At 40.6% G+C, this 20,593-nt stretch overlaps 1 protein-coding gene across 1 annotated transcript in view; it reads right to left on the bottom strand.

The window, feature by feature from the left end:
* Positions 1–1,668: 1,668 nt before the first annotated feature.
* Positions 1,669–20,593, bottom strand: part of LOC133655242 (partitioning defective 6 homolog gamma-like) — a 62,260-nt gene continuing 43,335 nt past the window's right edge. Inside the window, exon 3 of the mRNA XM_062055215.1 lies at positions 1,669–1,697. Coding sequence (XP_061911199.1) covers positions 1,684–1,697 — 14 coding nt within the window. The 3' untranslated portion in view covers positions 1,669–1,683. The remainder of the gene's footprint in view (positions 1,698–20,593) is intronic.

The raw sequence follows: 20,593 nt of genomic DNA, 5'->3' as shown, positions 1-20,593 counted from the left end.
CTGAAGGTCTTTTAACTATCGTGGAGAGTAGGAGTGATTCTTGGACTTAAGAAAGTTGATAAATAGCTTTTATTCTTAAGTTTGAGAGTAGGACTAAATTTCGCAAATTCTCAGGACTTAAGTGTAAAATGGCACTCTAAGACGCTTTATAAATACGGCCCAAGGGGTGGAAGGATGTCCTGGCTTTGTTTGATGACGAGCAGCTGATCAAACGGTATCGTTTAGACAGAGCGGGTATTATTTTTGTCACAGATGTAATAATTTTCGATTCCTTGTTGATTTCTGCATGTGGCTGCAGTGGGCTAGTATATATAGAGCCACCCACACCAGTTTCAAATTAGTTGCCTAATTAATGAATTGGAAAGAAAATGTTATGAGAGTAGCGTATGTGTGAGGTGAGTGACGTCAGTGAGTGTGTAGGCGAGAGAAGAGAGGGAGCGGTAGCGCGAGTGCGGGCGGGGACTAGTTTGTTTTGTATTATTTTGTAGTTTATTGTCAAAATATACACTCCCATTGTCCACTTAAATATTTCTAAGATATTTCTTTATTCTTAGACAAGGGATTCCCTTCCGTGATTGGTAATTTCTATGGACACAGAAATGACGTCACCTAAAATTCCGTTTACGGCACATAGTAATGTCGTAATTCAGCTCTGAGTGTGACACTTAAGATTCAGTCCTACACTTCGCTGAAAGTGTGAGTAAGACGCTTGATAACTAACTTTTAAGTGCAGCTTTCAGCGAAGAATTTATTTACTCTTAAGTCAACTCTTAGCAGACTTCTTAGGAGTAATTCTAAGAAGCTTGATAAATACGGCCCCAGGTCTTTATCTTACATTTTGTCAGCTCTGTTTTGCAGTGTGCAAAAGTAAATTAAGATGCTAAATGCTGACCATTCATTTTAAAAAAAAAATCAGGAGCTTGCCTACAGCCATAGCAAATCCCCACTATTTTCACCCAAACTGCAGCCTTGGTGAGGAATTTTCAAACATGTAGCCCTTTATTAAATAAAAGCAAAATTGTATTATTTCAGTGCACAACTCAAACGTTATACTACATCCATCTTTTACAGCTGAGTTCTACGTCCAGACTGTACGCTCACACTTCAGCCTATTAATTAATCTCAAGTCGCATTCCTACACCTTAACAACCCTTCTGACACTGCCCGCTCCCCACATGATGGCGTGACAAAGGGCTTGGTGACAGAAGAGCCCATAATCACTGGAGAAAAAAGTGGGGGATAAGGAGGCACACTAGCGAATAGTGCAAGCATGAGGTCACTGGCTGCTGTGGGTTTCATTCCTGAACACCCCCCCTTACACACACACACCTGGGTGAACACACAATGTGACATAAACGGAACGTAAAGCGGAGAATCGTCCCTGCAAAGCTAAATTTGTTCCCCCTTCAGTGTTGAGTTGAGTATATCCTTAAATCGAATTCAGAAGTCTTTTGTGCGGCCCTTTCCTCGCAGGGTGAGATGACAAACTGCTGCTTTAGCCGTCTACAGCATGGAAAAAGGAGCCAAACGGCAAAGATTCTTTGGTTTCTCTCCCTGAAACTGCATTCCATCGCTATAAAGGCCCACTAAGCAAGTACCCACCTAGCTTCAAATAAAAAAGGGAGGTTTTGGACATCTCCCCTCGTCCACATCGGAGACGGCACGGGAAGGCAATCTGTGTGTTTAGAGCAGGATGGCTGCCAAGGCACATCCAGCGAGCGTTAACATGGAAAAAGACGGCCAGACAGAGCAAAAAGGCAACATTTTTCAGATTCTTTGAGGGAGGACTTGGATGGAAATTTGGACTGGTCTGATAAACGTAGGTGGTTTTCATGAAAAAAAACGAAACAAAAGAATGTATAATCCACACAAACCAAACTGCGTCACTGCCAATATGAGAAGGTTGACTGCGGTTATTGACAGGTGTGTCCCTGAAGACTAAACACGAGAGGAATGTCATATGCTGTAAAATTATCACACACTTGACTATAAAACGTGAGGAATGTACCTGGGAGCGAGGTCGGACTGAGGTCAGAACACACATGCGATGTGGTGCAGTTTACCACAAATACTACTTTAAAACAGTTAATTTGTGAAATTTTAAAATGAGTTGGAGTTAAAGCTCTCTTTCACCATTTTTTTTGGTATTTGGGTCATTTATCAACAAGTATATTGCACAAGACAGCAGCAACAGAACCGATGTTGTAACAGCAGTAAGAAACAAAATGCTGAATCAGCATTAAAGGCCTACTGAAATGATTTTTTTTTATTTAAACGGGAATAGCAGATCCATTCTATGTGTCATACTTGATTATTTCGCGATATTGCCATATTTTTGCTGAAAGGATTTTGTAGAGAAAATCGACGATAAAGTTTGCAACTTTTGCTCGCTGATAAAAAAAAGCCTTGCCTGTACCGGAAGTAGCGTGACGTCACAGGAGCTAGTATTCCTCACAATTCCCCATTGTTTACAATGGAGCGAGAGAGATTCAAACCGAGAAAGTGACAATTACCCCATTAATTTGAGCGAGGATGAAAGATTCGTAGATGAGGAACGTTACAGTGAAGGACTTGAGAGGCAGTGATGGACGTATCTTTTTTCGCTCTGACCGTAACTTAGGTACAAGCTGGCTCATTGGATTCCACACTCTCCTTTTTCTATTGTGGATCACGGATTTGTATTTTAAACCACCTCGGATACTATATCCTCTTGAAAATGAGAGTCGAGAACGCGAAATGGACATTCAGTGCCTTTTATCTCCACGACAATACATCGGCGAAATGCTTTAGCTACGAGCTAACGTGATAGCATCGTGCTTTAACTGCATATAGAAACAAAAAACATAAACCCCTGACTGGAAGGATAGATAGAAAATCAACAATACTATTAAACCGTGGACATGTAAATACACGGTTAATGCTTTCCAGGCTGGCGAAGGTTAACAATGCTGTGCTAAGGACGCCATTGAAGCTAACTTAGCAACTTAGCAACCGGACCGCACAGAGCTATGCTAAAAACATTAGCTCTCCACCTACGCCAGCCAGCCCTCATCTGCTCATCAACACTCGTGCTCACCTGCGTTCCAGCGATCGGCAGAAGGACGAAGGACTTCACCCGATGCGTTTGGCGGCCCAGAGACGTAGGAAGTCAAGGTGAGGTCGGCGGCTAGCGCGTCTGCTCTCCAACAAAGTCCTCCTGGTTGTGTTGCTGTAGTCCGCTGCTAATACATCGATCCCACCTACAACTGTCTTCTTTGCAGCCTTCATTGTTCATTAAACAAATTGCAAAAGATGTCCAGAATACTGTGGAATTATGAAATGAAAACAGAGCTTTTTGTATAAGATTCTACGGGGTACCATAACTTCCGTTACTCTGACTTCGTCACGCGCATACGTCATCATACCGCGACGTTTCAGCCGGATATTTCCCGGGAAATTTTAAATGTCACTTTATAAGTTAACTAGGCCGTATTGGCATGTGTTGCAATGTTAAGATTTCATCATTGATATATAAACTATCAGACTGCGTGGTCGGTAGTAGTGGGTTTCAGTAGGCCTTTAATTCATTGTAAACAATTTCACACCCACCAACATCTTAAAAAGCGTGCGAACAATCCTGGATGAAAACCAACGCTTCCCATTAAACCTGATGGAGCTTGAGGTGATGCAAGGAGGAATGGGCAAATAGGAAGGGGTAAAACTGCCCAAAAATAAGTGTGCCAAGCTTGTGGCATCATATTCAAAAAGATTTGAGATTTGAATTAAAAAGTGTCTGACTTTTTGTGTCTTCTGTACTTTACTTTGTTTTCCCATATAAAAAAAACCCTGATTCCTAAAGTGTGGTGGCTGACATTTTGCTGTGGTGAGCCGCCATAATCAATTACATTAAGGGGGAACCCTGTGGTCCTTTGGTTTTCCAGCTTTCTATTGGTTCTTCCTGGGATGTGCTAGCCTCCCTATTGCAAGTGTAGGTTGAAATCTTATGTAACATGTAGTTAAAGACCAGCAGGAGGAGCAAGTAAGAGTATGTTGCCTAAACAGAATTTGGAAGACATTTCAAACAGGAAGTCAAAGTACATGTTCAAGCAACATAATGCTAATGAAAAGGGAAAAAATGTGGGATAATTTGGAACAAGACGTCTGTTCAAAGCTGGATTCCTGGGTTCCTGTTCAGTAAAAACAGCGTGTACATGGCATGGGGGTGTCAAGCTGTCTGGCCCATATACCTATTTTGGTCTGACCTGTGTCTAAGGCCCCGTTTACACTAAGTCGGATAAGGTTATCCAGGGTAAATCCCACCTAACCTTATCCGTGTCCACACACAACAATGCCACCGTTTAAGACCCCCGCCACCTATGGGGCCCTATTGTAGTGAATCACACCCGAGTCATCAAAAATGTATCAAATCTTTATTAGACACGTAAACAATGTGATAAAGAACATTTTACATCAATCAAACTAGGGATCTAGATATCTGGTCAGGACACTCTTCACTCTTTTGCCTTCACCTTCATTGTCCATTCCTTTTTGGCGACTTTATATACTCTGGACCTAAACGTAGAGTCTGCGACATACATGGCGGACAATAACTGACACAGTCTGCTTTGCCAGTCCAAATGCATTCGCTGTTTTCCCTCGTCGACCAGGTAATACAAAGCACACGCTACCATTTCTATCACATCCATGGGAGCTCGCATTGTCGTTGTCTCTCCTTCGACAAATGGACAAAGTTTTTCGCTAAGTATAGCTGCAATCGCTTTCTCTTAAGGTATTCATGTGTGATTTCCACAAGTGTCTGTACATGTAGAAGAATGAGAAACACGGCATGTCTGGATGACTCGCCTTTATATTTCCAGTGGTTAGCTCAGCGTTACGAAAGCGCTTTATTATGAAGCTGGCTATGGCGCGTTATTTCTGAAGTCACTTCCTGTGTTGGGTTGAGTTGAGTTGAGTTTGAGTTTATTTCGAACATGCAAGCATACACATGATACATCACAATTTCCAGTTTCTCTTTTCAACATGTTCGAAAAGGAGTAGGGAGAAGCACAGCTTATTTAATCCTACACCTTTTCTTTTACATAACAGTTGCTAAAACTGTTGTTCACTTCCTGTTCTCAATTTATTCACAACATACTCCATAAGTAATCACAATAAAAACAAATAAATAAATAATAATTGATGAAGTATGTCATATTACATATAATGAGATAAGTAAGATTATTTTGAGAATGAAAGAATGGATGGAAGGAATAAATCCAGAATGTTTATCATGGTTATTCTTCTTTGTACTTTGTAATCACTTTAAGTTTGAAGAGTTTCTTGAAGTGGATCATATTAGTACATTGTTTGATTGCTATGCTTAATCCATTCCATAATTTAATTCCACATACTGATATACTGAAGGTCTTAAGTGTTGTACGTGCATACAGATGTTTTAAATTACATTTTTCTCTGAGATTATATTTCTCCTCTTTTTTTGAGAAGAATTGTTGTATATTCATGGGTAGCAGGTTATAGTTTGATTTATGTATAATTTTAGCTGTTTGCAAATTCACTATGTCGTGGAATTTCAGTATTTTTGATGCAATAAATAAAGGATTCGTATGTTCTCTATATCCAACATTATGTATTATTCTAACTGATCTTTTTTGTAACACCGTTAATGAAGGAAGTGTACTTTTGTAGTTATTTCCCAATGGGCGCGGTCTTTCTGGTGTCACTTCCTCTCCAAACTCAGTTTGTAAACGATCAATGAGTCCATACAAAGCTAAGTGCCGGAGATTCAAGAAATACACGGCACAATTACCCGTGTAAAAATTTGTCCGAGGAGGGGAACCTTAAACGCTGGTTTAGTGTGGTTGAAATGGGGCTTAGGCTAAATAATTATTAGTTTAAGGGTTAAACGACAGTGTAGACACGGTCTTAAAAGAGTCTAGAAACTGATGCAAAGTGAATGGATTGCAGTTCTCTTGATTGACAAATTAGCACCTTGTTATTTAAGAGTGTTTTTTAGCAGCAGGAGTGTCGCTAGGCGGACTTCACATGCCAACAACAATCATTTAGCTGGAGTCACAGTACTTAATTTTATTATGCGTTTAGATCTGCACCTCAGACTTACACATTTCTGACATGTTTAAAAAAGATAGGATGAGTTCTAAAGAGATCAAAACTTTTTTTAAAGTACACGTAATGACTGTGCTTTTGTCGATAAGGAAGCAAATATGTCAAACAGTTTAAAAATCTAGTTAATCAGGTAGAAGAATCTCAGTGGGAGAATGAGGTAAAACAGGTTTTCTTGCTGATAAAAGCCCCTTCCTCGCCCTCACTTCGTGCCGCACCCCTGCCGCACCTCCTCAACTCCCTGCAAATATTCTGGCGGCAGGCACACAAGGATCTGACCACATCTGGGATGATTTAAACCGGGACTGCCTCAATCTGCACGCAGGGCTGGGGAGGGGGTGTATGTTTCTCTGCAGGTGTCGCCCTCTGTGTAATTAATATGCGCCGACATGATGGCCTAATCACAAGGTTAAGGACAGGAGGACGGCGTTTAAAAAGGGAAGGGGATAGCAAGAAGGGAGTGTTAAAGTTGAAACATCAAAGCATCCCTTGCATCCTTCAAAAGGAATAATTATATTATCAAACAGTCCTCTTCCACACATGTTGTCCGTCTTAGCTGCATGCACAAAGACTGTACCACCATCTGGTCCGCAGGTAGCAGCCTGCAGCGTTACACTCGCCACTCACCCCCAATGTGGAGTTATAAACAAAAGTCACAGTGGAACATTTTTGGAAGGCCTTTGACTTGAAAGCTAAGAAAAGTTGAGCATCAAGGGACCGAATATGCAAACAACCCCAGTAATACACACACTGCAGGCATTTTTACTTGGTTATACTTAGTGCAATCAGCGTACAGTTTAGGGATGGGTGCAGATTTCGATACTTTTATAGGGCTCCTACCGCATTACTACCAGGTATCATCCATCCATCCATTTTTTACCGCTTGCCCCTTTTGGGGTCGCTGCATTCTCAGCTGCATTCGGGCGGAAGGCGGGGTACACCCTGGACAAGTCGCCACTTCATCACAGGGCCAACAGAGATAGACAGACAACATTCACACTCACATTCACACACTAGGGCCAATTTAGTGTTGCCAATCAACCTATCCCCAGGTATCAATTCACATAAAATCAAACTTTGCCATATTTTGGTGATGTCACGTTTGGTTGCAAACTAAACAACGGCTAAAACACTTGACAAAGAAACAATCACTCAAGCAGCAGTCAACCAAACTGCCTCAAAGTAACGTTGCAATTTTCAATTCCAATGAAGCGAGTATCCCTGAAAAACGATGGTGAAACATAAAAGTAAAGCTCTAATTTTCCACAATGCGCTAGCTTGAAGCTAGCTGAAGTACATCCAAAATGCTGCTGCTCGAGTCCTGACTGGAACCAGGAAATATGACCATATTAGTCCAGTGCTGAGGTCACTGCACTGGCTTCCTGTTGCTCAAAGAATAGACTTTAAAACAGATTTGCTTGAGTACAAGTATTTTTATGGTCTTGTGCCAAAGTATATCTCTGACATGTTAAAGACATATAAACCATCTCAGGCTATGAGAACTTCAGGGAGTAGTCTCCTGCTGGTGCAGAGAGTCAGGACTAAACATGGTGAGGCTGTGTTTCAGTTTTATGCTCCTAAAATCTGGAAAAGTATTCCTAAAGATGTGAGACAGGTCTCAGCATTGGTAATGTTCAAATCCTGGCTGAAAATACTCTTATTTAATTGTGCATGACAACTGAAATTATTTTATCTACACTCTTTGATTTTAATTTTAATTATAATAGCTGTTATGATTTTATTTTATGTTTTTAATTTAAATTATGATTACTTGTATGATTATTTTAGTTTTAGTTTTGCCTTCTTTTAATTTTCTGTACAGCCTTTGAGTTGCCTTGTGTACGACTTGTGCTCTATAAATAAACATGCCTTGCCTAATTTACATTGGCTTTAAAGGCCTACTGAAAGCCACTACTACCGACCACGCAGTCTGATAGTTTATATATCAATGATGAAATCTTAACATTGCAACACATGCCAATACGGCCGGGTTAACTTATAAAGTGACATTTAAAACTTCCCGGGAAATATCCGGCTGAAACATCGCAGTATGATGACGTATGCGCGTGACGAAGTCAGAGTAACGGAAGTTATGGTACCCCGTAAAATCCTATACAAAAAGCTCTGTTTTCATTTCATAATTCCACAGTATTCTGGACATCTTTTGCAATTTTTTTAATGAACAATGAAGGCTGCAAAGAAGACAGTTGTAGGTGGGATCAGTGTATTAGCAGCGGACTACAGCAACACAACCAGGAGGACTTTGTTGGAGCGCTAGCCGCGCTAGCCGCCGACCTCACCTTAACTTCCTACGTCTCCGGGCCGCCAAACGCATCGGGTAAAGTCCTTCGTCCTTCTGCCGATCGCTGGAACGCAGGTGAGCACGGGTGTTGATGAGCAAATGAGGGCTGGCTGACGTAGGTGGAAAGCTAATGTTTTTAGCATAGCTCTGTGCAGTCCGGTTGCTAAGTTAGCTTCAATGGCGTCGTTAGCACAGCATTGTTAACCTTCGCCAGCCTGGAAAGCATTAACCGTGTATTTACATGTCCACGGTTTAATAGTATTGTTGATTTTCTATCTATCCTTCCAGTCAGGGGTTTATTTCTTTTGTTTCTATATGCAGTTAAAGCAAGATACTATCACGTTAGCTCGTAGCTAAGCATTTCGCCGATGTATTGTCGTGGAGATAAAAGGCACTGAATGTCCATTTCGCGTTCTCGACTCTCATTTTCAAGAGGATATAGTATCCGAGGTGGTTTAAAATACAAATCTGTGATCTACAATAGAAAAAAGAGAGTGTGGAATCCAATGAGCCAGCTTGTACCTAAGTTACGGTCAGAGCGAAAAAAGATACGTCCATTGCTGCCGCTCAAGTCATTCACTGTAACGTTCCTCATCTACGAATCTTTCATCCTCGCTCAAATTAATGGGGTAATCATCACTTTCTCGGTCCGAATCTCTCTCGCTCTATTGTAAACAACGGGGAATTGTGAGGTCACGCTACTTCCGGTACAGGCAAGGCTTTTTTTTATCAGCGAGCAAAAGTTGCGAACTTTATCGTCGATTTTCTCTACTAAATCCTTTCAGCAAAAATATGGCAATATCGCGAAATGATCAAGTATGACACATAGAATAGATCTGCTATTCCCGTTTAAATTAAAAAAAATCATTTCAGTAGGCCTTTAAGGTGGTGAAGGTGAAAGGAAGGAAAATGTGTCTAACGTCCACTAGTGAATCATGGAAGAGTAGAAAAGGATTCCAGTAACAACCTGTGCAGTTCTGCTCAATTCCAGGACAAAGAGAAGGGGTGTCAAATAAATTTGTATTGAGGGCCATGTCACAATTTTTGTTCCCCTCAGGGGGCAGCCTGTAGCAGTGGATCTTTATAAATGTAAATGTCTAATTGCCTATTTATACAATTTGCATAGGCAACTGTTTTTGAATATTATATGTATACTTTACGGATTGACGTATAACTTGCTTTGAAATCAAGGTGACAAGCACTTAATCAAATACCTTAATTTCCAGACTATACGCTGCTATTTTGACTGCTTTGAACCGCGCAGCTTATAAAACGGTGTGACAATGTATGTTTTTTTGTTGCTAACGGCCATAATGTTTTGTATTGAACAAATAGTTTTCCTATTACACCGACAGGGACACTGAAAAGGTGTGTTATTGTTTGTCCTATGGCGCCATTTTTTGGACAAATTCGCTTACTGCAGGTGCTGCGGGTTGACAATGTATTTCCTGTTTCGTTCCTTGAACCAGAAGTATTTGTACATAGCATTTCTGCTCAAAAGGATTCTTCATTCATCAGTCCAAGCAACATTTGTAAGTTTTACATTATAACTAAATCAATTAATTCAATTACTAAAGCGTCCCTTGTGTGACGTCTGGAAGAGTGTTTTCATGCATATTGTACGAGGTGTTGTAATGTAATCAAGGTAGTGCTGTTAAAATTAACCAATATGCTGATACGTATCTTACAAGTGTCTGTGTTCGTATTATTAAGTGTCTGTGTTGGTATTGTTTCAGTTTTTGTAAATTTACCAAAACGTCACCGTGGAGTTATTGAGTCTGTTTAGCTGATTGGAGAGCTAGCTTTCGCAGCTAGTGGGTCTATGACAATGACTTCTGTTTTGTTTAATCAGCCGTTTTACTGCCATGTTCCATACACAGTTTGAAAACAATTAAGGTATTAAAAAAAATATTTCCTACCAGTATAGTTGATAGTCCGGTGTGGCTAATACATGTAAACATATTTATTGCTTCTAAAATTTGGTGGGTGCGGCTTAAATACTGGTGCACTCTACAGCACGATATTTCTTTTTGATAACCCCCCAAAAAGTGCTCAGAACATATTTTTTCATGATCAGATAATGCTCAAGTGCACAAAATATACAGTTGTACAGAGTACATTTTTCAGTCAAAATTGAAAGTACACCAGAAAACCTTTCTCAGGCCACAAAAATGATGTGGCGAGTCACTTTAACCGACGAACTATGAGTTTGACAGGTGTGCCCAAGAGGATTAAGTCACTGCTTGATGACAATGGTGCTCACACTAACGTTGACCGTAAATCTATACTGCGATACAAGCTGTACACCAGGGGTGTCAAACTCATTTTAGCTCAGGGGCTGCATGGAGGAACATTTATTCCCACGTGGGATGGATTGCTAAAACCACAGCATAATAACTTAAAAATAGGGACAATTTCACAGTGTTTTCTTTGTTTTACTTTAGCCAAAAATAAAACAAGCACAATATGAAAATGTACATTTTACAAATAATCCTCTTGGCAAAACCCTTTAAATTAGTTTAAAATTCTGTAAAAAAAAAAAAATTGGTGCCGTTTTAAAAACAACATGAAGAACAGAATTAACTTAAAATTTGTCTCAGTTTATTTACAAAGGCATTACATTTTAAGCACTTCCTCTTTAGCATTCTCATGTTGGCAGTTCACCATTAAAAATGTGTTACGAAAAGCAACCGTGTTTCCTCAAACCGCCACATTGGTGACATCCGCTGCTATAACACATTTATTTATCATCATTCACATATTACAATTACAATATAAACACAACTATTTTTATTAAAATGGCAACATAGCTGACATCAGGGCAACATAACTACAAACTTAACCAATGTAAAAATTTTAGATTTAAGCATAAAATAAAATACAAACAAAGGCAGAAACACAAATTTTTACAATGGAGTTCAGGGTGCGCATTGTGCTCTCAACCATTTGCGAGCTCTGCACGGAACTCTAACTACAAAGATGATGGTCATGTTGATTTTAGTCTTTGCATCTTACCGTTTTATTTTATCTGTTGAGTGGATCATTCACAATGAAAGGAAGTATTTAGCATCGCTATCGCATCAGTCTGTCGCCATCTGCTGCCAGCCACAACAGGAACAGCTGATTGCTTGCACCTGCGCTGAATTCTTCTTTTTCCCAGAGCAGCGGCAGTCAATTCAGAGGGCGTTTAAAGGTAGCTGACACATCATCTTTAAACAGTGTCATGTGTGACATGGGTTACACTTGAATTGTCAGTGCAACACTCAGTGAAGACATTTAGAACAGCAGTTTATTTCATTAAACAAATTTCCGCTCATTTATATACTTAGCAAACTCATCTTGCGGGCCGTGGGCCGGACTGAACCTGTTTGCGGGCCTGTGGGTCGTACGTTTGACACCCTTGCTGTACAGACTACTCTTAAGTGTACCCACGTTTACTTTCTATGCTCACTTGTCAGATACTGGATATTCTAACAATCATGGCTAATAGCACACTGAGCATCTTTTAACAGAACACTATTTCAGTTGAGCAACTAATTAGTGGCAGACGGCTATGTGTTTTATAATAAACAAAAAACACAACATGGCTTTAAGGCTTTTTGCTGCTCTTTTTTTTTTGCTTTAGAACAAAGTCGCTGCTCTGCTTTAGAAGTGGGAAGACATTTATTTGAAGAAGGTTTACAGCAAAGCAGTAACAACGTTGTACTGTAGCAACGTTGTGTCACTTGAGTTGCCATGGCGAGAGATAGTGAAATTAAACATACACATAGGGTAATAAAAAAAAAAAGCGGGCGGTTTCTGCAAAGGGTGGATGAACGGGAAACACATGACGCCCGATTCAGTGAACCCGCTGACGTCTTTAGCTGTCTCAATATCTGCTAAATATAGCCAGCTATCACTCGAGTCATACTAGAGATGTTTGTTCTCTTTTAAGTCGCCCTGGGGTCACTTTCTAATCTTTTACAGGCTGCGGTTGATGGACAACAAGCAGACAAATGGGATTATGACCTCACACACACACAAACACACACACCAGGAATGCAAAGAGATAAGGCAAACAGTTTCACATTAAACAAATGAGTCATTTCCTTCAACACAGGTGAATAGATACAGATAATGTTTACCAAAATACTTGCACCATCCAACATTGTGCCTGCTTTTTAGTAAACTAACCAGTGCAGTGTAGTCTGGTACCAAAAAGGGCAGAGCCAAACACACTAATGTCCTTATCCTTGATTGGTTGACTCATCAAATCTAAACTACCTTTTTCTCAACCACGTGTCAATGAGCTTGCGTGTCCTCCATTGTTGTTGCCAACTCGTTGCCACGCTATGATGTCATGCTAGTAACTACTATTCCTCAAGACGGATCTTGACTGGCAGTTTTAAATCGCACCGTGGTGACCTAGGACCTGCACTTTACATCATGCAGGCTGGGGGAAAAGAGCAGTTCAGCGCTATAAGAGGCAGCATCTGGAGACATTTAGCACATGATGGGGGGGGGTTATTATTCTAATAACAAAAACATATTACCACACTGCAACTTCTGATTCGTGCAGAGCCAGAGGAAATATTATCGTCAAAGAGTTCAAAGAGATCTGTCATTTGTTGTTCCTTCATGTTCGAAAGGACACAAGTATTTAGACACCTGGCCGTGACATTTATAATAATGCATGGAGTGTAGCCATGACGTCTTGGACTCATGTGTGGAAATCTTTGCACAATTCATACAATACCGTTCATCTGCAAAGAGTTAATAGACTAAAACTTTCTTACTGTTCTCGTGAAAAGCTAAGAATTAAAATGAAAAGGATTGATAAAATATGCCTTACCAAGCAAAAGTAATTTTTTTTAATGAAGATTTTACAGCTATGTGTACCTAAAGATTATGAGCACCAAACGTGAAGAATAGCCATCATGTTCCTGATTTATTTGCGGCATTTCTGAAAGCAGACAGGCTTCGCTACACATCATACAATTAAGCCTGCAGCTCAGCCTTGCCAACCATCCATGAGTGGCGGTTCTAAAATAAATTGTGAATGTTATTTATTCAGTTTCTGAATTTATTCATAATTTACCAGAACTGATTATAAATAAAAAGTTAGACTTTTTCCAAGTTATTTTAGGTTATTAGGCTCATTGTGCATGTATGTCATACGTCAGCGGGCAAAAGTAGCTTTTTAAACCTGTTTTTAAAGGGTTTTATTATAGTTTTTATACAAAATAATATTGCAAAAAACAATTTGAATCAAAAATCGCGTTGAATCGAGAATCAATTCCGAATAGAATAGTCACCCCAAGAACCGGAATCGAATCGTCTATCTGTTAGTCACAGTTGACGTTTGAGGTATTGTTTTTCTCCAGCTAATAGGCTAACCTAGCAAAGGTGCATCAACAAAGTATTGATCAGAGGCTGTGAATACTCATGTACATGTGATATTTTATTTTTAATACATTTGCAAAAATAATAAAATTAACTTCAGCCAATGTCATTATATAGTCTGTAGAATTTTGAGGACAAAAATGAACTTATTCTATTTTGGAATAAGGCTGTAACATAACATGTGGAAAAAATGAAGCCCTGTGAAAACTTTCTAGATGCAATGTGTATCATCTACTACATTGGAGAAGTGTAGAGTTACAATGTTTATTAAAAACATGGATTAGGTACACAAAAGCGCGCGTGTACAAACACACGCACACAGGGAGAGAAACCTGGACAAACAACTCATTAGCATTAAAGCTGCAGACACACAAAACGCAGTGTTCTCATTAAGGCTGACTAAAACCACTGTCTAAATTCCAACATCAACACATTTCCTCCAATACACTATTGTGGGTACCGTAACACCTCTTGTAAAATAGCAAAATATGCGACCCTTAAGAAGTCCATGCTTTAACCTCAATGACCCCCATTGAGTGATCATTCTATCCCGCAGGTGAGCCTCCTCCCCCTTTAGTTTGTTACAAGAGTACGAACCCTTGACAAGCTTCAACAAGCACACCTGAAAACACCCTGGACTTACGCAACCACACAAGCATAGCAAGAAAACTTCCTGCGCGTGCTGACACACATCCTCAGCTTCTTCCTGAACACGCCAGCCTCTCCACCCCCATTTTGCCTACTTTGCTCCACTGACTCCGTTTGCAGGGCTGATTTTCTCCCATCCAACATGTCAGTGGGAGTGTTTCCACATGAGCTGTCATGTGCCTATTGTTTTCCAGCCAGTCAAGAGTCAGGGTCCGGTCCTCCCCTTGCGCCATGGCTTTCCTTCCTCTCCCATCCTGAAGTGCTGAGGTAGCCTGATTCACGCTACCAACAGCGTGGCCCACATGTTTGGAATAGTGCAGGGGGATGGGGTGGAGAGAGATAAAGGGCACAGTCTTCTCACGGTGTGGGTGTCCCCACTGTTGCTGGCAAACTTCTGTGAGCAGATGTTTTTGTCATCCACTTTTCCTCTAACACGGACACTCCTTGATCAGGGACAGGCTCATATTTGATAGATTAAAAAGACTATATTGTCTGGTGATGTACAATAGCCACGGCGCCATTTTTGCCAATAACACTAAGAGTAATGGGAGGACAATAGCTACGCTGGTGGTGGTGGGGCGGGAGGGGATCACATGACAGCTTGTGCTATTGTTTTAGCCTCGTGACCTACATATATATGGTCAGCACACACTGGACCTCTAATGTCCACTATGAAAGGAAGTGTTTTAATTTTGGACATGTTAAGGTGCTTTGGGTGCCTAGAAAATCTAATTAATTATTACTATTAGGGTTTGGCGATATGGACAATATTTTTACTTAAACTCGATATTCGATATATATATATCTCCATATATTTTCCGGTGAAAGTATACATTTAAAGATATTCATTTTTGAGCGAGATTCACTGAAATTGAAGTCAATGACAACTGTACTGTAAACAGTCAGTGGCACTTTAATTAACCCAGTTAGTCAAGAAAATATATATTTTGCAGGCAGGCACTTATTAATTCCCAGTCGACGATGTGATGGACTGTCACACACATACGGTTCTGGTCAGCGCCAAGTAATTGACTTTACTTAAATGTGCGGCTATGAACTTCCTCACTTTGGCATGCATTTTTGGCAGCATTTCTCGTGTGAAATATGCCCGGCTTGGCAACTCGAGAACAGTTTTGATTTGGGCTTACATGGTAAACAATTCAAATGAATGTTTTATCCAGACGCATACAATTGTCCAAATGTGGCTATGTAGACGCATTGTGGGTTTCCTGGACGTGGTCTACATTGCTAAAAGAAACATTTAAAAAAGAGAATCCCTCTGCCATCTTCCACTAGTTTTTTAATATATAAATCGGCCGCTTGAATATTCCCTCTTCTCTTCTCCGACTCTCTCGTTGTCATTTGAGATGTTTGTTGTGATTTCCCTTCCTGGCTCGATGACCCGCCCTATCTTGCCTCTGATTGGCCTGTCCCTAATGTTTTGCCATAATCTCAACCAATCGTGACTCATCATAGTAAACAACCAACCAATCATGGATGTTCTTATACGTGCAAGCACGTCTTGGAAGGAAGGGGAGGGGTTTAGTATCCAATACAGTTTTGCAGGGGAGAACAAGTAACACAACACATAAGCGGCGTTTGGTCATTTTAACGTGAAATAAATTATACCGATATTATGATATTTTCTTAATTCATATCTTGTTTAAAAAGATATCGATATATCTTACAGACTCAATTTATCACCCAGCCCTAACTACTATTAAATGCCTTGGAAGACAAGTACTGTGATGTAATACAGACATGGCCACGCTGCGGGGCACACAAGAAGATGCCGATCACCCCCAAAATCGAATAACTTGTTCCTTAAAGGCCTACTGAAAGGAAATGTTTTTATTTAAGCGGGGATAGCAGATCCATTCTATGTGTCATACTTGATCATTTTGCGATATTGCCATATTTTTGCTGAAAGGATTTAGTATGGAACAACGACGATAAAGTTCGCAACTTTTGGTCTCTGATAAAAAAAAAGCCTTGCCCCTACCGGAAGTAACGTGACGTTGTCAGTTGTTCACTTCCTCATATTTTCCTACTGTTTTCAACGCAGCTAGAGCTATTCGGACCGAGAAAGCGACGATTACCCCATTAATTTGAGCGAGGATGAAAGATTTGTGGATGAGGTACGTTAAGAGTGATGGACTAGAATGCAGTGAAATACATATCTTTTTTCGCTCTGACCGTGACTTAGGTACAAGCTGGCTCATTGGATTCCACACTCTCTCCTTTTTCTATTGTGGATCACGGATTTGTATTTTAAACCACCTCGGATACTATATCCTCTTGAAAATGAGTCGAGAACGCGAAATGGACATTCACAGTGACTTTTATCTCCACGACAATACATCGACGAAGCTCTTTAGCTACTGAGCTAACGTGATAGCATCTGTCTCAAATGCAGATAGAAACAAAATAAATAAATCCCTGACTGGAAGGATAGACTGAAGATCAACAATACTATTAAACCATGTACATGTAACTACACGGTTAATAATTCTCAGCCTGGCAAAGCTTAACAATGCTGTTGCTAACGACGCTAAGGCTAACTTAGCAACTTAGCAACCGGACCTCACAGAGCTATGATAAAAACATTAGCGCTCCACCTACACCAGCCAGCCCTCATCTGCTTATCAACACCCGTGCTCAGCTGCGTTCCAGCGATCGACGGCGCGACGAAGGACTTCACCCCAACACAGATGCGGTTGGCGGCTAGCATCGGCTGGCGCGTCTGCTATCCAAGTAAGTCCTTCTTGTTGTGTTGCTACAGCCAGCCGCTAATACACCGATCCCACCTACAACTTTCTTCTTTGCAATCTCCATTGTTCATTAAACAAATTGCAAAAGATTCACCAACACATGTTGGTGTTGTGTTGCAATGTTAAGATTTCATCATTGATATATAAACTATCAGACTGCGTGGTCGGTAGTAGTGGGTTTCAGTAGGCCTTTAACACATTTTGAACAATTCCAGAACGTTTCATCAAAATCCGCTTAAAATTTTTAAGCTATGTTGCAAACTAACTAAAGAAGAGACGGACAAACAAACGCCAGCAAATACAAAACATCCTGGGGGAGGTAATTTAGTCCTGTGCCTATGCCGCTGGAAATATGTTTTCGCTTGATGACGGCCATGTTTTGTTTTTGTTTTTTTAAACAACCTTGCTCAAACTTTAACACACATGTGCTTGTCCGTCAAGGCTGCACAATTTTGAGAAAATATATACATATTATATTTTATACATATAAATGCAAAAATAACGAGTGAAGGAAGACATGTTACTTTTAGACTGTCAATCAACATATTCTTGTCTCAACTTGCCGCACATTAGAAGACTTTGCAATAATTTACTTTCAAAAATATTTGGCTTCATGCAGAGACTCAGAGCTTTTGTCTAAAAATATGATTTTAAACAGAAGAAATAACCCATAAACACTATACAGTGATCATAATGTAATGCGATCATAACATAATAATAATGCAAGTAACCATTTAGAAAGGATATACACTTTTATTTCATTACTTTGTTCTTGTACTGTAACTAGAAGGTAAATAACTTTTAGTTATCCTAAATCAGGGGTCGGCAACCTTTACCACTCAAAGAGCCATTTTGGCAAGTTTCACACATTAAAGAAAGTAATGGGAGCCACAAAAATGTTTTTAAAATTTAAAATGAAAAACACCGCATACAAAGCTTACATGCTTTGTGCTATGTTAACCAGGGGTCTCAGACACACGCACCGGCACGCACTTTAATGTGGGAATTTGATGTTAGTGCAGCCCGCGAGTTTTGATTGAATGTCGCTTGCGTCACACTTGCCAACCCTCTCATTTTTCCCGGGAGACTCCCGAATATCAGAGTGTGATGACACTGCATTTGGCGCCCTCTACAGTCTGCCCAATCAGTGTACCTGCTCGGCCACAAGTGGAATGCAGCTTTAGCTTGCTCACGTCAGAGACAGCAAGGCTACTAAATCAGCAGCCACACATCTTACACTGACGGTACCAATACCCAGAATCCCATGCAGCCCTAACTCTTCCGCTCAACCAACCACGAAGAGGGGAGGGGGGGGTTGATGTGTGGGGGGATTTGGTGGTAGCGGGGTGTATAATGTAGACCGGAAGAGTTAGGACTGCATGGGATTCTGGGTAATGGTTGTGTTGTGTTTATGTTGTGTTACAGTGGGATGTTCTCCAGAAATGTGTTTTTCATTCTTTTTTGGTGTGGGTTCACAGTGTGGCGCATATTTGTAACGTAACAATGTTGAAGTTGTTTGATACGGCTACCGTCAGTGTAAGCTGTGTGGCTGATGAGTAAGTATGCTTTGCTGTCTCCTATGTGAGCAAGTAATAACAATAAACAACATGTGGCTGGCCTGGCACACTGTAAGTAAATGCTACAGAGGACAATTACTGCAGTGCAATTAGGGCACGCCCTTTATATAGTAATTAGAGTGTTAATAGGATTAGTTTTCCCTGGGAGTAATCTATGAGAGACACTGACATCCATAAGTCTCCTGGGAAAATCGAGGGGGTCGGCATTCATGTAGCTGAGCCGCATCAGAGTGGTCAAGGAGCCGCATGCGGCTCCGGAGCCGCGGGTTGCCGACCCCTGTCCTAAATGAATAAACCAAAAAAATAAAATGGACTCTCCTTTCTGTAAGCAAAAATTTTACTTAAATAAATATTGAACACCTTAAAGTGCATTTTGTTTCCCAGTTGGAAAAACAAGGTTGGGTTGTCTTTTTGTTGTTGTTGCTTGATTACGGCATTCACGCTTGGTCGTATGTGTTGATGGCCTCATATTGCCCATCCAATATAAAGCTGAAATATTCCCACAACTGGATATTTGGCTTTCGAATCATTCTGTTTTCTCTTCATTTTTGTTACTTTGCGGTAATTCCCACTAGCGAGTAGCGAGGCTCTCTGTCTGTGCTTTCTTCCGTGTGTGTGTGTGTGTGTGTGTGTGTGTGTGTGTGTGTGTGTGTGTGTGTAAGCAGTCGCCCCGCTCCCCTTGTCTCTTTTTAGTTGCAAAATACACAAAGCATCAACAGCTTGATTACTGCGATAAATATGAAAGCATGTACAACGTAATAACTTGGGGATTAAAAACGAGCTGCTGCACACAAAACACGCTTCTGATCTGCAGCCAAGCATGAAAATTGGCTGCTATCATGTTGAAGGGAGTGAACATGTGTTTGTGCACTTCAAATGAAAGCAATGTCCGTATGAAATAAAAAGGTCCCGAGGCTCACAAGTGGCCAGAATGAAAAATCAGTGACCTAAAATGCTTGGTGGGGGTGCTACGTTGCAATGTATAGTTCTTCAAACATACTCTGCAGTATGTGCCTTGCAAGAACCTCTTTTATATATAAGTGGGCTGGGCTTCTAGTGGTGTGGGGAGTGTGAGCTGTGGTGAAGCAAAGCTTCTCTCTTCTTTGTAATTATGGACTACCAAAAATATCCCTTTGCAGAAGAAACGCTAGGTTGACGCCTGTAAACATTTCTCTCAGCAGCCCAACTTGTTTATATCAGAGCGCTGCAACCGTTGTCTGAGGATTATTGACATTTTACTTAAGATACTTAAAAAAACAACCTACGGTGACATTTAATGTAAAACTTAATGGGCTACTTGTTGAACAGTTGGACGATGGCTTCTCAATAGCAACAAAAACTATGATGTAATCACACTAAAACGGACATCATTGTTTTGTCGATGCCTGCGTCAATGAGCGAGATTTCAGATGCAAACTGAAAGCAAGCCTGGCCTTGCATTGCAAGAGCAGAGCTGTAATTAAGGAGGAGTCACAGAGCGAGCAGCCGCAACACTAACCAGCAACTCGCCCCTCAGAAAACCCACAACACCCATTCCCAATCTGTCCGATCCTCCACTGGAGCACTGATAGTCACCCTTTTCTTTAAATTGCGGTTGGGGTCGAAAAAGTGGACCTACGGGATTTTCCACTGGATTTCTTCAGGGCAAGAACTTTTGACCCTTCAGTTCAAAACTTAGGCAATTTCTATAAAATGACGCAGAATTTCTTTAACTGTTACCTAAATGCACACCACTCAAATAGGTGCCAAGTCATCCATATTTGCCGGGTGTGTGGTCAATATACGCAAATAAC

Source organism: Entelurus aequoreus, linkage group LG08 (assembly GCF_033978785.1).
Source record: "Entelurus aequoreus isolate RoL-2023_Sb linkage group LG08, RoL_Eaeq_v1.1, whole genome shotgun sequence".
NCBI lineage: Eukaryota > Metazoa > Chordata > Actinopteri > Syngnathiformes > Syngnathidae > Entelurus > Entelurus aequoreus.
Note: the sequence above shows the minus strand (reverse complement) of the source record. Positions and strands in the feature narration are given on the sequence as shown.